Genomic DNA, 18,927 nt, shown 5'->3' with positions numbered 1-18,927 from the left:
ACATTTTTTCTAATTAACCAAACACCAAAGTATTATTCCTAGTCTGCTGCCAATTCCACTAATCTCAGCAGGAAGCTGAAGCTGAAGAAAGAATGTCGGTTCTTTTCACTCACAGTAACGGTAGAGCCAAACTACTGATGTGACTTATTCAGATACCACTCATGAGACGATAACAGATGAGACCTGTTCTCAGACCCCTGAGTATCAGTAGCACTGATTTTCGAGAGTGTTTCTTGCCTGTTCTCACAGCTGAACTTGTAAACAATCTGAAGGCAAAAGCAGTAATCAGCAACAAAGAGGACAGTGAGATATTAAATTAATCTCAAACTGATATTCTAAACACCCTCACCATGCACAAAGAATGCACAGTTGCTCCACAATATCATAATGCTCTGTAAAGGTACAAAAATATTCAGAATTAAAAACCTGGTAGTTGAGTTCCATTCAGCTAATACTTGGAACTTTATGTGCTGAATTGATAAGCAGCAATAATGTTTTCTTTTCTTATAATATTGTGTAACCATTTTTAGCTGGTTGCTTAGTTACATTAGGTAAAACCTTAACCAATATGCAACAAGCAATGTGAAAACTCTGAGGAACAAAACCTTACTGGTATAGGGGGAGTGATTATTACAAAGATATTAAAAATGAAAGATCTAGAACAGTGGCATTTCTGAAATAACTTGACAACCATTGAGCAATCAGCCTTTCCAGTCAGCCAAAGTGAAAAAACCCTATCTATATTTTAACTACACAGTAAAACTAGAAAAAACAGCCTGATTAAAAAGACTTTTCATTATAGATATTTATTGTATCGTATTGTTATATCAATTAAATCTTTGTAGCTGCTATTATACCAATTGTACTTAAACATAATTTGTGTTATCAACAGTACTTGCCTTATCACATCTTTTTCATGGTATATATTACATACCACTAACTAATTTATTAAGGTGTTTTAATGTATTCATTCACTTGTATTTTTTTTAAACAAATACCATAATTCTCATTAAAATAAAGGAATACCAAGGAAAAGCTTTTAAAAATGTTGGGTTTATATCAATGAGCGATTTCCAAAGCATAAAGTTATATATCAGTATCTGGTACAATCTATGAAAGACACAATCAAACAAGTTTTGAAAAAATTCCTACCCTCATCATAACAGAATATTATGAAATTAGGTCCTGATTCTGCGAATATGTGAGTTCTAGCAAATTCTGTGAGTCTACTCAAGTGTTTGCAGGATTGATTGTATAATAAGGAGAAAATATAGTCATAATCAAAATAAGTGTTTTTCTGAATGAATACATACAAGTTAAAAAAAATCACTATTGCTGGGGTAATAACTATAACCAGGCGTCTATGTTCCCTTCAAAAAGCTGGACCTAAATTCTTCTGGCACTCAAGTGAAGGACAAGATATTCTCTGTCAATTACAGATAAATTGAAATTTTGAGATTTTTTAAAAATTTAAATATGGACGTGAATTCCAGAAAAGGTACTATATCCATTGTGTTACTTATTTCAATATTACATTTATTTTACTCTTCCAACTTTCAATGTGCTGGAGATTTTTGTATTGACAACACAAGGGGAGGGACAGCTCAGTGGTTTGAGCATTGGCCTGCTAAACCCAGGGTTGTGAGGGGGTCATTCCAATCCTTGAGGGGGCCATTTAGGGATTTGAGCAGGGGGTTGGACTAGATGATCTCCTGAGGTCCCTTCCAACCCTGATATTCTATGATTCTATGAAGATTGCATTGTACAGTTTTTCACAATGCTGGAGTTTTATAGCTGAAAAGGAAACAACTGGGGGTTGTGGCACCAGCAAGACAAAGGAAATGGTTTGGGATTGTGAAATAAGCACATTAATTGCACATTTCTGTTAAAAATGATTAGCAGCGAATTTAATATTAACAAATTAGTGTCAAGTATCAGGGGGTAGCCATGTTAGTCTGTATCCACAAAAACAACAAGGAGTCTGGCGGCACCTTAAAGACTAACAGATTTATTTGAGCATAAGCTTTCGTTGGTAAAAACCTCACTTCTTCAGATGCATGGAGTGAAAGTTACAGATGCAGACATAAATGTACTGACACATGAAGAGAAGGGAGTTTCCTTACAAGTGGGGAACCAGTGTTGACAGAGCCAATTCGATCAGAGTGGATATAGTGCACTCCCAATAATAGATGAGGAGGTGTCAATTCCAGGAGAGGCAAAGCTGCTTCTGTAATGAGCCAGCCACTCCCAGTCTCTATTCAAGCCCAAATTAATGGTGTTAAATTTGCAAATGAATTTTAGTTCTGCTGTTTCTCTTTGAAGTCTGTTTCTGAAGTTTTTTTGTTCAAGTATAGCTACTTTCAGACCAGTCCTTCCTTACAGACACCCCCCCAACCTGAAGCAAATACTCACCTGCAACTATACACCACACCACAGAAACATTAACCCAGGAACCAATCCCTGTAGCAAACCTTGTTGCCTACTCTGTTCCCCTATCTATTCTAGTGACACCATCAGAGGACCCAACCACATCAGCCACACCATCAGAGACTCATTCACCTGCATGTCTACTTATGTTATATATGTCATCCTGTGCCAGCAATGCCCCTCTGCCATGTACATTGGCCAAACCGGACAGTCCCTATTTAAAAGAATAAATGGACACAAATCAGACATCAGGAATGGTAACACACAGAAGCCAGTGGGAGAACACTTCAATCTTCCTGAACGTTCTATAACAGATTTGAAAGTAGCTATACTTGAACAAAAAAACTTCAGAAACAGACTTCAAAGAGAAACAGCAGAACTAAAATTCATTTGCAAATTTAACACCATTAATTTGGGCTTGAATAGGGACTGGGAGTGGCTGGCTCATTACAGAAGCAGCTTTGCCTCTTCTGGAATTGACACCTCCTCATCTATTGTTGGGAGTGGACTACATCCACCCTGATCGAATTGGCCCTGTCAACACTGGTTCTCCACTTGTGAGGTAACTCCCTTCTCTTCATGTGTCAGTACATTTATGCCTGCATCTGTAACTTTCACTCCATGCATCTGAAGTGAGGCTTTTACCCACGAAAGCTTATGCTCAAATAAATCTGTTAGTCTTTAAGGTGCCACTGGACTCCTTGTTGTTTTTATATTAACAAATTGTCATCTTTAGCTTCCAGAGTTAACACTGCACTGATTTGAATGAATAATTTTACCTTTTTCAGAGCTCTTTCAGATTTAACAGCACTGCATCAGTTTATACTCAGTTTACATTTGGAAGGTTTTATTTACAATTATAAGGGTGAGAGGGAGGGCCACAGGAAGCTGGCTGCAGCTTCTTGTTTCAGGACCCGTCACCCTGGGTTAAGCTAGGGCTGCACAGAGAAATCCTGAATTGACCTACGCCAGTGGAGCAGAGGGCACAGCTCTGACCTGCTTCATAAAACACCTCCCATCTTGGCTTTACCCACATGTTGTCCCTGACGCACCCACTCCCAACTCTACACTGGGATAATCCTCCACTAGCCTTTTCTGACTACTTTCAGGCTACTTTGCTCTGTTTGTATTGTGCAAAATAACCTGAGCAGACTGGAGAATCCTGTCCAAAATATCTAATTTAAGATCAAATACGTGATTTACAGATTCGTAATTGCCTTGCCTTTTGCAGATCAATGATTTGAGGTACTTGTCTACTCAAGAACAGCTACGAAATTTAATGTTAGATTTTTTTTAATACACCTAGTACAGAACTCACACTATAGCCAGCATGGATGCAGATACCATCATTTTAAAGTAATATAGGACCCAATCCTGCAAGGTATAGCCCACTTTCTCCTTCAGAATATCTACATTATTCTTCTTCAAGTACCTCTTTAAAACTCATCTTTAAAACCCATGTAGTTATGATGTCTACAAAATCTGCCATCTGACAATGGATAGGCAGGTGGCAAGCTGTGATTACATGCTACTGACTGGCTCTGCAATTTGTGCATATAGCAAATCTACACTAAACCTTCTGATTAATTACTATTACTTTGTCCTCCGTTCTCCATCCCTCAGCCCACTTGTTTGTCTCACAGACCTGTTAGGTCTTGTCTTTTAGAATGTAAGCTCTTCAGAGCATTGGACTGTTTAACGTATGCTTGTACAGTGCCTACCACAATTTAGACTCAACATAGTCAAGGTTTGAAGGCACTATGGTAATACAGATAACTAATGATTGCAGCATATTGAACATTTCTCAGAGTAATTTAATAATTTAACTAAATAACAAGGCATTTTATTCTCTTACCATTTTTGATGTTGGGTATAACAAGTTGTGTAGGTGAGCTGCTGCTTCCAGCTGCTTCTTTCTTTTGGTTGATAGTGGAAATAAAATTGCTAAAAGTAGAAAATTGGCTTTTGGCTCCTCTTTCCAATCCCTGTAATTAGGAAGGCAGTAATAATAGTAAAGCACTAATATCTATTATTGCAAAAGTAACTTTACTCATGAATTATTCTATGGAACACTTAAACAACATGCCTCTTGAATGAGGAACAGATCCATGAGTAATACTTAAATATTTTTGAACAAATTTGTTTCAAATTGAGTAACAAAAGCCACTGTAAGATTCCTTCCCATTTTCCTCATGTTTTAAAACCCATATGTACTTAAGAGTTCTGCAGATAAATTGGGAGTAGCAGATATGACTAAAATGATTTAACTATACTGTATTATCCTAACTCACTGTATCCTAATTAATAATTACCTTCATATTTCTCTTTTGCATGTAACTGAGTTCATATCCAACAGTGTGTCTCACATTCCTATATCAAAATACCTTTATGTATTCTGACTGTTTTTAGAGCAGAAACCTAAAAAAAATCTGATATTTAAAAATGTTCCCAATTTCAGTGTTCCCTCTAATTTTCCCCACCCATGTGCGGAATGAATTTTGTTATGTGCCCATCAATATGGAGGTGATGTGTGACACCTTTATACTGGTGCACGTAAGAAAATTCATGTGGGAGGGGTGGGGCTGAGGGGTTTAGAGTGTGGGAGGGGGCTCAGGGCTGGGGTGGAGTGTTGAGGTGAAGGGGTGTGAGGGCTCCAGCAGGGGGTGCTGGCTCTGGGGTGGGGTCAGGGATTAGGGGTTTGGGGTGCAGGAGGGTGCTCCGGGGCTATGGCGTGGAGAGAGGACTCCCCCCCAGCTCGCTTTTCCCACAGCAACACCTGGGTGGGGGGGTGGGAAGGTACTTCTCCCCACCGTGGCAGCTCAGGGCTGGGGCCACAGGTCAGGCGCCCCTCCCTCAACAGGTCCGGACCGGGGCTGGGTTCAGGCAGAGGGAGGGGCGCCCCTACCCCAGCAGGTCCCTGGGCAGGTTCCCTGAGCACCTGAACTTAGGCATGTGGCCATGAACTGTGGGCTGCCTGCTGGTAATGTTAATCTACAGGCCAATCAGAAGGCCAATAACTTGAGTTTTCAATGTTGGCTACCACTCAGCTTACAAATAAAAGGTTAGCTATTGTAGTTAGACAACAAGAGAAGCTGCTTGAACATCTGATGCCAGTGAGGAACCTGCATAAACCATTGCCATCAATGTTGTATGCAAATAAACTTTAAAAATTAGCAGAGAGCCTACGTGAATCAGTATGATGGAACATGCAAAGGACTATTTATGTCAACTTGTTTGAAGGGGGAGATTATTATTTTTGTTCCCTTGAGAAACAACACTTTGTAAAATTCCATAGAAGTGTAAAGGTGATATTATTCCTATTTTACAAACAAATAAAGTGAGGCTCAGAGAAGCTATGTGATTTGCACAAGATCACACAGGAAGTCAGCAGCAGAGTGAAGATTATTAGAACTCTCAAGGCTCAATCCACATTTGGCATAGGCAGATTCAAGGTCTTCTCACTTCAAGAATTTACTCTTTTGTTAGTGATAAATTTGGTCCTCACACTAATCCAATGACGAATTTGGCCCACAAACCTTGCCAATGCTCTGACCACTACAAATATAGAATTGTTTTGCGTTTCTACATTAAATTATAACCTTTTATATAAATCTGCAGAACTCCAAAACTGTAATTCTAAAAATAATAATAAATAATAATAATTAATATTGAAAATGCATTATTCCACCCATTTTTTAAAACCCAAGTTTTCTCATTCCTTACCAAAAAAAGGTATAAAAAAATTATATAGCTAGAGTTCTGGGAAAAGCTATACATACACACAGTCATTCTGAAATACTACAGTGGGCTCAGAAAGGCCCAGAAAATCACACACTGAAGCATGGCAGGAATTGGAAAATTTTAAATGGTTTTGAAATTTCTACTGCACTTGCACAAGTGGCCATTTTCCATGGCTCAGCCAAATTTGAACAAATTTAGAACAGCACAAGACATCTCTAGACCTCTAGACTGACGAATTTCAATTTCCTATTGTAAACCCCTGACATGCCAGAAGTGTTAAAAATAGGTTACAGAAAAGTTGACATGCAACATGCTAGGCTATCATTCAAACTTTCTTTCTATCTTAAAGGTTAAAAACAAAAAACTAAGATACCTCTCAAAACTTATCATGTATAACATACAAGATTGTAGAATAAATCTACAACCTGATGGAAAAAACATGTAAGAATTGGTCAGCTGAAAATAAGGAACACGTTGAAATGAAAAACTCTTTTGGGGTGGCCACCTTGCAATCAAGTCCTGCGGCATGCAGAATACAAAGCCAGACAACTTGAGTTCAATTATGAACAACAGAGAACCATGAATCTACTTTGTAGACAAATGCAATGGAAACATCTCTGAAACAGGATGTGGTAGCAGCCTTATCTCTGACTGTATAACACTTTTCAGGGCCTTCTCAATTTCAAGCTAGCCAGGGAACAGCAATGTGAACCACAAGAAACATCCCTTTGAACCACAAGAAAGTGTCCTCTGGAAAACAGCATTGCCCAGAATGCTAGTATCAAATGAAACAAAAAGTTAAGTGAACAGTCTAATGACATTAATCTGCTCCAAGCAGAGCATCAAGGACTTTTCAACATCAAACACAGAAAAGGAGCTAATGAGGAACTGACACTTCCTTGGAGAGTGTCTTGGATAAGTCTAAATCTCATTCTTATAAAAACTTGTAAGGTGGTCAGTCACGAGGGTCTAAAGCTCATTTACTGCCATCAGAAAAAAATGGACTTCCATGTACAAAATTTAAGCTCACTGGAACTAAGTGATTCAAAAGGGTTATCATCATCTTTGTTAGGATCACATTTAACCCACTATAGCACTGGCTTAGTAATGAAGAGTTTCAAAAGAGTTAAACCAGTGGTTCTCAAATTTTTGTATTGGTGACCCCTTTCACATAGCAAGCCTCTGAATGAGGACCCCCCCCCTTATAAATTAAGAACATATTTTTATATATTTAACACCATTATAAATGCTGGAGGCAAAGCAGGGTTTGGGGTGGAGGCTGACAGCTTGCGACCCCCCATGTAATAGCCTCGTGATCCCCTGAGGGGTCCCGACTCCCAGTTTGAGAACCCCTGAGTTAAACCCCTGCATGAATCTGACAAGAGGACAGACAGACAGACAGCCTACCTTCAAGGAATTCATGATAGACTGAAGCAGTTACCAATGTGCATATAAGTGTGCATAAATTAGACTTAAGACAGGTGAAGAAGATAGCCCAGCTCCTGTGAGCAGCAAATAAAGGCATCCTTTTGAGTCTAACTGTACCGCACTACAGGGAAGGAGAGGCAGATCTTGACAACTTTCTGTGGTGTGGGAAGCCCAGCCGCCCTGCTCCTGCTGGGCATCACTCGCCCTTCCTGATTCTGCAGATCCAAACAATGCTCACGACTCACATATCTGAGGTGAACAGGCGCCACTGAAGATAAAATGCTTCCCATCCTCCTCCACTCAGGAGGTCCTGGCAGACTATTGGTAAAGGCAGGTGGACTCAACACACTTGAACCTTTGTCAAGGTTTTTTTGAACTGTGGTACTATAAATAACAACATTTGCTGAAAGAGGGCTTAGGACACTTCAGTTTCTGGCATCAAGGCTGAACTCCCTGCAAGGGTAAGGCACTCAATGGAATACCTGCTTATGAAGCAGAGCCCTTCCTTTTCCTCCCTTGAAGAAAGAAAGTGAAGGTGAAACAGGCCCCAGAGACTGCAGAGTGCCCTTTGTTTCCTTTGCAGAGGCCACCACCTGCTCCTCAAACAAATTCTCTTTAGTGAAAGGCAAGTTCTTAAACTTTCTCTTGCTGAAATCTGGACACCTACAGCCAGACAGAACTATTGATATCCATGCCTAAGGCAGAAGCCCTGATGCATGGCAAAGGTCTGAACTGACTGCATGTCAGATCAATGCACTCATGTACTAGTTTCTTAAGCGCCCAACATTTTTCTTAGGGAAGAGAATAAGTCATGATGGAATCCTCTTTCTGTAGTTCCACTTCACCTATGGCCATGAAGGGTCACAATACAAAGGGCTACAGCCATGTATACGTAAGCCTTTCATCCAAATGATTCTAAGTGCCACAGCTCAGGATTACGAAATATACTACCTACGTGCTGACAGCCTTCCCTTGAGCCCTGACACCTCTGACAACAAGCTTTCATGAGAAAAATGGTAATGTAGCAGACAGCAAGGTATACTTTTTCTCATCAACCTTTGAGACCAGGAAGTTGGATCTGCTGCACTTTCATAACTAGTACAGTAACTGGTTGATGTACATCCAAGGAGTTGTTTGGTTCATCAAAGAATAATTACACGACAGTATAGCCAGGTTAGTTGTACAAATACATAGAGATTGTCTAGCACACTGACACAATATACCAAGTACAAGAAAAATCTAGTGGAGTATTGCAGAAGGAGTATGATTTCATTGCAGAAGATGTCAGGTGTGCTATTGTAAGATTGTCCTATAAATTTGGACAGATCATATATACAGGGATACAGCAGCAAAGTTAATGTTGTTTGGAATAAGTTAACTGCATTTTCACATTTACAGTGTTTGGGGTTGGTTTTTTTTTGTTGTTTTAAAGCAAGGAAACTTCAACTTAAAAATTCCTTGCATGTTAAGGTCAGTGGTGGGGTTTTTTTTAAGTAAAACTACAAGTTCTAATAAGGATTTTTTTTCTTAAGTTGTTATACGAACTTGCAACCTTCACTGTAACTTAATAAGGTTGGGTCTGAGAATTTCCTTTTTCTTTTACAAGTGTTTTATAAGATCTGATCTGTGTTTTGTAACATTGATTTTGATGCACTAACAAGAAATTTGGGTTTAAAAGAACTTCTTTGGTGCATTGGATCTGGCAGCACACTATACAAGCTCCTGGAACCAGATATCTGGGTTTAGTGAGCACTAGGGTGCAGCAAAGCAATTTTCCAAGGTTCATCAGCTTCATCAAAGCAGCTTATAAAGTACTTGCTTCATAACCAATGACCTTAGCAGCCTTACCAATTTTGTCTATTTAGCTTGAAAATTTATCTCCATGCTTACATAAAGAGAAATCCAGGGCCATGGAGAAGACCAGGCCTTGTACCAGGACTCCTTTTGCATGGATCTCTGAGCTGCTGCTTAAAGTCCTATCAGTGGTGAGATCCCCAACATTGTTCCCTTGACTGCACACAGAGGTAAAGTTCCTCATTACTTCATAGCTTCACCTGCTCTCCACCCCTACAATTCTTAGGAAAGCAAGACTAAAGTTGTGAATTCGATGGCCTACTTTCTTTATATTGTTAATTATTTTAACACACTTTTATTACACCTTCTCTTACTAGTATGAAGAACTCAAGCCTTCTGAGTCACTCTTCATATAAGACAGGCATGAAGTGGATGAAAGCACAATATTAGGAGTCAGGAACTCCTGAGTAGGTCTGAAATCAACTCCCACTATGTGACTCAACAATCTAACTGTTCTGTCTCAGTTTCCCCATATGCAAAATGAGTAAATATCTAACTTAAGACTACTGTAATGATTAATGTTTTAAGTAATTGAAGATAAAAAGTGTTAAGTAAATGTATTATTTATAAAAGTCCTTTATGCATCTACTAAAGTGGGTTTATTGCTGTAGATCAATCTATTTAAATCTCCTTTATACCATTTTATAAACAAGACTATCAAAACTGAATGAAGTATGAAAGTCGCAGACATATCTATACTATCTCACTGTAATGTTTTATGCCGTTTTAACAGGACAAACAATAATTCACTTTTTAAAAAACTTGTGCAGCACATTGACATGACATCTTCCTTGAATTAACTACATAAGAATAATAGAATCATAGATATGTAGGACTGGAAGAGACCTAGATAGGTCATCTAGTCCAGTTCCCTGCACTGAGATAGAACAAAGTATTATCTAGATCATCCCTGACAGGTGTTCATCTAACCTGTTCTTAAAACCTCCACTAAATCAGATATAGATTTAAGTTATAATATCTGCACTCTGACAGTATCAATTAACCTCAGCATAATACACTTCACACCTGCTATAACATGATTTTGATTTTAAACTATAGATGGTATTGTGTACTTGCCTTTCACTGGTTTTTCCTTGGCCAGAGGAGGTTGAATGGGCCCCCTTGATTACCTGGCTGTGCCTTTTCCTTCCCTCATTCTGCAAAGAGCAAAAGCGTGTGTGGTGTGGTTGCCAGCCAGGAGAGCACATGCATATGGGAAGAAGGGACAGGGTGAAGGGCCAACGCAGAGGCAGCCTACAGTAGCAGCTGCTGGAGCCAGAAGAGGAAGGGCGAGTGATTCCCAGCAGGAGCAGGGTGGCTGGGCTCCCCACACCACAGAATAGTGAGTGGGTAGCCCCTTGGGGGAAAGGGAAGCTGGCTCGCCTCTGGCACTCCCCCTCAGTGGGGCAAGAGCACATGTGTGTGGTGAGGGTGCAATTCAGCGCAGCAGCTGCTTTCCCTGAGTGTATGGCTCCTGGGGGTAGAAGGGCTGCCTGGGTTCTCCCACATTGCAGCGTGAGAGCATGCACAGTGGTGAGGTAGCCAAAACAATGAAACAGACACAGCTGAGTGTTGCTGCGGCTACAATCCTAGCCAAAATCGAGGCACAGCTCAGTGTTGCTGTGACAAAGATCTCAGCTGAAAGGGGAAACTGAGGCTCTTAAGGAGTACTGCACAATATAGGATACCTACTTGAGGGTGGGAAAAGTATATATGCAGTAGCCGTGTTTATAACAGAAGACCCTTTACAGAGTGTGACTATGGATATTGGGGGACACTTCAGTCAAGGGACCCTGACTTGCAGTCCACATGGAGGTGGGGCAGAGAGAGGAAGCTGTCCCTGGGGAAGAAGCATAAGATTAGCCCAGAGAGGGTTTATACATATACACAAACACAGAGTCCAAGAATAGGGACATACCTGCAAGAGAGAGCATGCCACAGCTTGGGGTCAGGGGTGGCAACAAGAAACCTTTCCCGACCTGACATTGGGTAATTGAAGTACAGATGTTACAGTTTGGTTAAGACGAACTTTGCAGGTGGTAGTCACTTGGATACTCTTTTATGTGCAGCAAGTGTGGATTCAAGAGAGGATACAAGCCCGCTGAATAATACCAGCAAAGAAATCACAGTGAGCCTCTGGCTGGCTTGTCTGGAGTCTGCATCAGAGACAGGAAGATATCTTTACTCGCTGTTAATAAACTACAAGGATTGTAGGAGTTGGCTATGAAGGACTGGGGCGTCCAAGAAGATTAGTTTGCGTGAACTACAAGCCTGGTCATCTTCAACTTCCACCTTGGGTGGTGCCCTTGGGATGGATATTTTGCACTTAGCAGCTGGCTATTTCCTCAGTTATGGCCAGAACTTATTTATTTAGGGAAAAGAAAGAGATGGAGGTTTTGAGTGTTGGAAAATCCCCTAGTCAGTGCAATAGGATTTCCATGAAGGGAGGATGGATGACAGTTGGACCTGGAAGTTGATTAGAATGTACTGGGGGGCATCCGTTCTGGGATCTTCACCCGGGCAAGCAGTGCTCATTGGATATCCGGGAGGATGGGAGCATAACCCTACAGAGCTCCACTGTATGCATCCGATGAAGTGAGCTGTAGCTCATGAAAGCTTATGCTCAAATAAATTTGTTAGTGTCTAAGGTGCTACAAGTACTCCTTTTCTTTTTTCTCTCCCTCCAGTCGCAGAGACTCCTTGCAAGAATGAAGTCAGGGACTAGAGAGGTGATTCAGGAAGAAGTCCACACTAGTAACTGGCCATTCGAGTTACTCAGAGTATGAGGGAGATGGAATTTGAGAGTTGGTGCTGGCAGCCAATAAGGAAGCTATTCTGGTGCAGCTAGACCTCTGGCTGCTTAGTTCTTGATTGACCATTTTGTCTTAGTGCAACTTAAAGCTTCAGTATTCAGGTGTACATTGAGGATGTGGAGGAAGTTACTTATTTCTCGATCAGGGCTATTAAGGGATTCAGCAAGGAAGGATCTAGATAGGTCTTCAGAATTTAGAGATCTGCAAAGGGAAGAAGGAGGGAAGCAAACTGATGGGTCTCACACAACAAATTTCAAAGTGTCAAAAATCAATTAAAGGATGGCAAAGTGAAATATAATATTTCAAGAGTGTGGGGAAGCTGAGATTTGCACAATCAAAGCATTAATGAAGGTGCCACTCTTTCTTCACAGAGGAGTTACCTTGGGAAAGGATTGTCAGTTTATGGCAATGTCAAAGCGCATGTCATTGATGTTCCCCCTGATAAAGTAGGATCCCATTCCTTCCTTCCTTTGGTTACATCAAAAGCAGAGCTGGGCAAATTTTTATGGATGAATTGTTTATTCTTTGTAAATGCCGTTTTGGATGAATCCACATCTATCTCGCAGGTGAGCACCTTAATCAATAAGCTATAAAGTTGTTCTGATTCGCTTTCTGGCCCAATGAATAGTTACGTATTTATATAAAGTGAAACAGCTTTTAACAGGAGAGATTAAGAGCACAATAGCCATAGGAATGATACTAAAACTGAGGCTCCTGAGCCGCAAGTGATTCTTTAATGTGTCTCCTGTGGCTCTCTGCAGCACATGATATTAAAACACTGTGTGATTTAATTATTAACCAATCAGGATGCTTTTACTAAGTTATTAAACAATTGATAAAATAATTGTAGTTGATAAAATAATATTACTTGGTCAGCCATTTTGCTGTGAATTAATCAATAAATCAAATATTGTCCCATCATACTGTTTTAATATGAATAAATAAATGAATGAAACAATGAATTCACACTACTGTGGCTCTTTTGGGTAATGCTGATTGCTAATTTGGCTCCTGAACCAGTGAGGTCTTAATATCACTGGCCTATGGCATAGGGGTTAGGGCAGGGGTGGGCAAACTTTTTGACCTGAGGACCACATCTGGGTATGGAAATTGTATGGTAGGCCATGAATATTCATGAAATTGGGGGTTGGGGTGTGGGAGGGGATGAGGGCTCCAGCTGGGGGTGCAGGCTCTGGGGTAGGGCCAGAAATTAGTTAAGGGTGCGGAAGGGGGACCCGGCCTGGGGCAGGGGGTTGTGGTGCAGGTGTGGGGACAAGGGCTCCGGCTAGGAGTGTGGACTGTCAGGTGCAGGAGGGTGGGACTGAGGGTGGAAGGGGGATCAGGGCTGGGGCAAGGGATTGGGGTGCAGGAGGGGGTCAGGGGTGAAGGCTCCGGGCGGCGCTTAAGTCAAGCAACTCCCAGAAGCAGTGGCATGTCCCTGCTCTGGCTCCTACACGGAGGTGCGGCCAGGTGGCTCTGCACACTGCCCCATCCACAGGCGCTGCCCCTGCAGCTCCTATTGGCCCTGTCTGCTGGCCAGTGGGAGCTGCAGGGGCAGTGTTTGGGGCAGGGGCAGCATGCGGAGCCCCCTGGCTGCCCCTACGTGTAGGAGCCGGAGCAGGGACATGCCGCTGCTTCCAGGAGCTGCGCAGAGCAAGCCCCCTACCCCACTCCCCGGCAGGCGCTCGAGGGCTGGATTAAAACATCTGAAGGGCCGGATGCGCACCCACCCCTGGGTTAGGGTATTCACATAGGAGACCAGAATTCAAGTCCCTGCTCCAGAGTAGGGATTCAAACCTGGGTCTCCCACGTTCCACATAAGAGCCCTAAACACTAAGCTAAAAGGTTATAAGAGGAATGGCTAGACATGTGCTTTTCTGAAGGTGACCCACATGATCTGCTGACAAATTCAGAACATTTTCAGGACAAAAACAATAATTTAGTTTATTTTTTGGTTTGTTGGCAAAACTGAAAAAAAACTATTTGCCAAGCTCTAATCCACAGCACAATTTAGGAATAGGAACCTAAGAGATTATGCCTATACTTGGTGACATCCAAATGCATATGAAAGTATGGAGGTTCCTATTGGGAGGATAATTCAGTGGTTTGTGTGCTAAACCTTCAGGATCCCATGACTGGGTCACAGGAGTTAGTGACTAGATGTTTAGAGATAAGATTGCACGTGTGGCACACAGGCAGGTAGCCGGTTCCTCCACGAAGTATGCGGCTGAGCATCAGTGGTGAGGCAGCTGAGTTAGTATGAATGCCGGAGTGCTCTACAGAGAGCTGGGAAATGGGTCATGAGAGTCTATGTTTGGATCTGTGCAAGCAGCAAGCACAGTTGCCCAGGAGGTTCACAGGTGGGTCTTGGTGGAGAGATGAATCTGAGTTGGCATGGCAAGAGGGACATGCTCTGGAACCAACTTATGATCCTCTTATACTCTTCGGCAGTGAGGAAACAGCCACCTAAAATGATTCTAGTACACTTGGGTGAAAACAATTTGGGATTTCATTAGCGGATTGATTTACTAATCGGAGCCCAAAGAGATGTAGGACAGATTCACAACATTTGCCCAAGGTGTGACTGTAGACTTGTCTGAAAAGCTTCCTGTACAGCTTGACAAAGCCAGTAGTCATATGAAGCATCTAGATAGGATCTGGGAGGATTGGTAATTATCCACCCAAAATACATTTGGTACCTGAATTATTCAGGTAATGGGGTACATCTGCTCTCCTTCTTGGCCACTGGGGAAGGAACTGTTAGCTATTTGGGAACTCAGCTTCAGGTGTGTGGGCAGTCAGCCAAGCTAATTGCTGATGTCTCCTTAAGGCTGGCATCCAATACAGGTAATCATTCCAGAGGAGGACCAGTTCCTTGATGAAATGGAAATGAATGTAAAGAAACTAGGTAAATGGGCTGGGGCAGGTAACATCTGGTAGAGCAAGGAGACAATTCCCTTTCCTCAGCCCCATAACCTTCATATGAAGGGAAGGTGGTGGGGATCCTCGCAACAAGCAGAGACTAGCTGTGGAGGGGTGGGGAGCTGATGGCAGCCTTCCAACAGGTAGAAGTAACTTAAGGAATCATGACTTGCACTGTAACAATTTGATCCCAGATGAGTTAAATAATAAAGCTGTGGCCTCACCTAAGCCACACTCCTTGCTCTCTGTCTTTCTTTTCATGTGTTCAGGCCAAGTGGCAGTTGGGTGTCTGACTCCAACTGACTTTCAACAGGAGTTAGCACTGGCATTTGTGCCTCTGATTATCTCCTACTAATTCTGACTTGAGTTCACAAGTACAAATAAAACTAGGGATCTTATCCAAGTCCATATTTGTGCAAATTAGTGATTCACAAAGTTGACAATCTTTTTAATAAACCAGAGGCCGTGAATTTGGTTGTACACAAAAACCAAGGTGCACTGGCAGAATTGTGCAGAGAAGTTTACATAGTATTAAAGACCAGCGAGTGAAAGCAGACTGTCAGTGTCATAAACATTGCAGTCACTCAATTTAAAAATTAAATTGTGTAAAATGATGAGTTCTAATAATTCAGTCATCATTTAAATCTACTCAACTAAAAGGCCTCAGAATTCTGACACTAGAGGATTAGTGAAATTGTTTGCTCCTTTATTCTATGAAAATAGTCCCCATGGTTACTTGAGCTAGTTAAATGGCAGATTATAGCCAGGAAATCAAGGTTACATGGTGGGAAATGTTATATATTCATCAGAAATAAACTTTAAAATTCCAACAAGTATGGAGATTTCACTAAAATAATAAGGTTTATGAAATGGAATTTTTTCAATGTAAGTATCTTTCTTCATCCTCAATTTTATTAGACAGCCATTGATGAACCTATCCTCCATGAAGTTATTAGCCCATATGGTCAGGGACACAACCCCAAAACCTGAGACTGGATGACAGCGGATGAATCACTTGATAAATTGCCCTGTTCTGAAGCATCTGACACTGGCCACTGTCAGACGACAGGATACTGGGCTAGATGGACCATTGTTCTCACCCAATATGGCCATTTTTGTTTCACATATTTATAAAGTGGTCTACGTTAACCCATACAGCAGTAATTTTATCACCAAAAATATTTTGTCATCTTTGTTTAAGCAGACTGAAGAACATAAGAGAATCTTCTAAATAAATTCTTTAAATACTGCAGACAATGCAATGGGTTGAAAATAATTAGCATTATATTACTTTCAAGATGGTAAATTTACTATAAGTATATTACAAAGACCTCACTCACGTCCAACAAAAAATGGAAGCGTCACTATAAAACAAACAACCACATGCAAATTTAAAATTCACAGCTACTTCACTGATTATTGGTACACTTTCTAAAAAACAAAAACTTAAAACACCCCAAAGCAAGTAACATAAAAAAGAAAAAATGTCTATCTACTAAGAATAAAATAAAGTAAAATTAAAAAAAAAAACTTTAAAAAATTAATCATTTTGGTTTCTGGTTTTAAAGCCCTTCTAAAAAAATTTGATTAAATCTGAGTTATGCTCTTTAACGAAAAGTGACAGGTCACGCAATCCCCTTCATAATGATTCACAAAGCATCTGTGTCAAGAGCCTTATGGCAACAGGAAAAGGCACTTGCTCTCCACATACCCCAGCAGCAGTATTAGATGCAGTCAGGATAGGAGGCAATTTCTCTTTCTCCTTTTCTTTCTCCCCGTCTTCCTCTTCCTCCTCCTCCACTGACGGGGGAACAAAACTGTCCTCGCCCATTTTGTAACCCAGAAAGGACCCTTTCTCGGTAACGGCGGGGAGATCTGAGCCGGCTGTGGCAGCCGGCGGGGTCTGCAGTGACATCGCTACTTCGCCCAGCCAACACGCACCGGGTCTGCGACAACTCCCCCGCCCCCTTAACCCCCCCAGTAGCCCCTACACCCCAATCACACCCCCAAACTCATCACCCCAGCAACCCACGGCCTCCCCACACGCGCCCACAGACACCAGCCCCTAGATCACCTACTCCAACCGGGTCGCCCCCAAACACCCACCGCCTCCCCAAAACCACTCAACACCCCAGGGAAGAGAACCAGTCACCTCCAAGCCCCCCCCCCAGCCAGCTCCCCTAAGGACCCCTGCCCAGAGCGCCCAGCGCACTGCGGGCACAAGCCGCGGTGCCGCAGCGGGCGCTACTCGCGGGCACACACACACCCCCGCACGGCTCGGCGCGGGGAGCGCGGCCCTGCCGCCCGCACTGGAAGCCCGCGCCCAGACCTGTCGCGCTCCCCGCTCTCGGAACCCTGCCCGCTGCCCTTAGCGCTCCGGGCGGCCGCGGCTGCCCGCGCCCCTCACAGCCGCCTACAGCCCAAGAATTGGACAAGGAGCCGGCACAGCTGCCATGTTGTTTACGGGCTGCTCATAGAAACGCGCTTGGCGACACACGAGCGCGGCGTGGAGGCAGCGGAGGACACGGCTACGGAAACTCCGCAGCGTAAGAAATGCCGCGGTGCCCCGGTCACGTTGCAGGGACTGCCCGTTTGCTCTGCGCAGCCGCAGGCTCGAGCGCTCCGGGGCAGAGGGGGAACCAACACCTTACGTCATGGGCGTACAGCCCGCCCAGGGACTCTGCAACACCCTCCCCCGCCCGGGCGGGGCCTGCGAAGGGGTCTCTCCGAGGCACCCGTGGGGCGTTCCCTCAGCAGCACCCTGTCAGCAGAGCGCTCTGACTCGGAAGGGAGCCTCGTCGGTCTCTCCCCAGCCGTGTGCCCCTCCCCGCAGACAGAGAATCCCTCCCTTTACCCTTCCTCACAAGGCCGCGGAATCCCTCGTTCTCCCCGGAGAGGGGATTTCTCCTCCGCCCCCATAATCAAACCAGCCTTTCCTCTGTCGCACCCGCGTTTGCCCAGATGGAGGTTAAGTCTCCCCCGCATTTCAAAGCAATTTGGGGATCAAACCCCAGTCAGTTTCCGGCCACGAACCACCGCGATAGCTGCCCTTCGGGGACTGCAGCTCACAAAGCCCACGCTGAAGCGTATGAGGGCTGGGGACAAGGCATGCCCCATCAGCGGCATGGGGCTAGGCAACGAATTTCCCAGGGAGACAGGTGAAGCCAGAGCCCTCACCAATAACCATCGGATTGCCAACTTTCTATCTGAAGAAAACCCAACACCCTTGCCCCACCCCTTCTCTGAGGCCAACATCCCCACTCACTCCACTCCCCTCCCTCTGTTGCTCGCTCTCCCTCACCCTTGCTCACTTTCACCAGGCTGGCGTTGGGATGTGAGAGGGGTGAAGGCCCCAGCTGCGGGCTCTGGGTGGGGCTGGAGATGAGGGGTTTGGTGTGCAGGAGGAGACTGGGGGTTGAGGTGCAGGAAGGTGTGAAGGCTCCAGCTTGGGGTGTGGACTCTAGGGTGGGGCCAGCCAGAGATGAGTTTGGGGTGCAGGAGAGGGCTCCAGGCAAGGGGCTGGGTGTGTGTGTGTGGGGTGAGGGCTCTGGGGTGGTGCCAGGGTTTGGGGTGCAGGAGGGGGCTCAGGGGTTGGAGCACAGGAGGGGGTGTGGGCTCAGGGCGACGCTTACCTCAGGTGCCTCCTGAGAAGCAGCAATGTCTCTCTCCGGCTCCTAGGCAGAGGCGTGATTACATGGCTCTGAGCCCTGCAGGCGCTGTCCCCTCAGCCATGGTTCCTGGC

At 43.6% G+C, this 18,927-nt stretch overlaps 1 protein-coding gene across 1 annotated transcript in view; it reads right to left on the bottom strand.

The window, feature by feature from the left end:
* HECTD2 (HECT domain E3 ubiquitin protein ligase 2) overlaps nt 1-17,100 on the bottom strand; it is a 73,611-nt gene extending 56,511 nt beyond the window's left edge. The window contains exons 1-2 of the mRNA XM_077821395.1: nt 16,897-17,100; nt 4,283-4,412 (exon numbers count right to left, since the gene is read on the bottom strand). Coding sequence (XP_077677521.1) covers nt 4,283-4,412; nt 16,897-17,100 — 334 coding nt within the window. The remainder of the gene's footprint in view (nt 1-4,282; nt 4,413-16,896) is intronic.
* Between the last annotated feature and the right edge of the window lie 1,827 nt (nt 17,101-18,927).

The sequence above is a fragment of the Eretmochelys imbricata genome, chromosome 7 (assembly GCF_965152235.1).
Source record: "Eretmochelys imbricata isolate rEreImb1 chromosome 7, rEreImb1.hap1, whole genome shotgun sequence".
NCBI classification, from domain to species: Eukaryota; Metazoa; Chordata; order Testudines; family Cheloniidae; genus Eretmochelys; species Eretmochelys imbricata.
The sequence above is the reverse complement of the archived record's forward strand: the minus strand, read 5'-3'. Positions and strand labels throughout refer to the sequence as shown.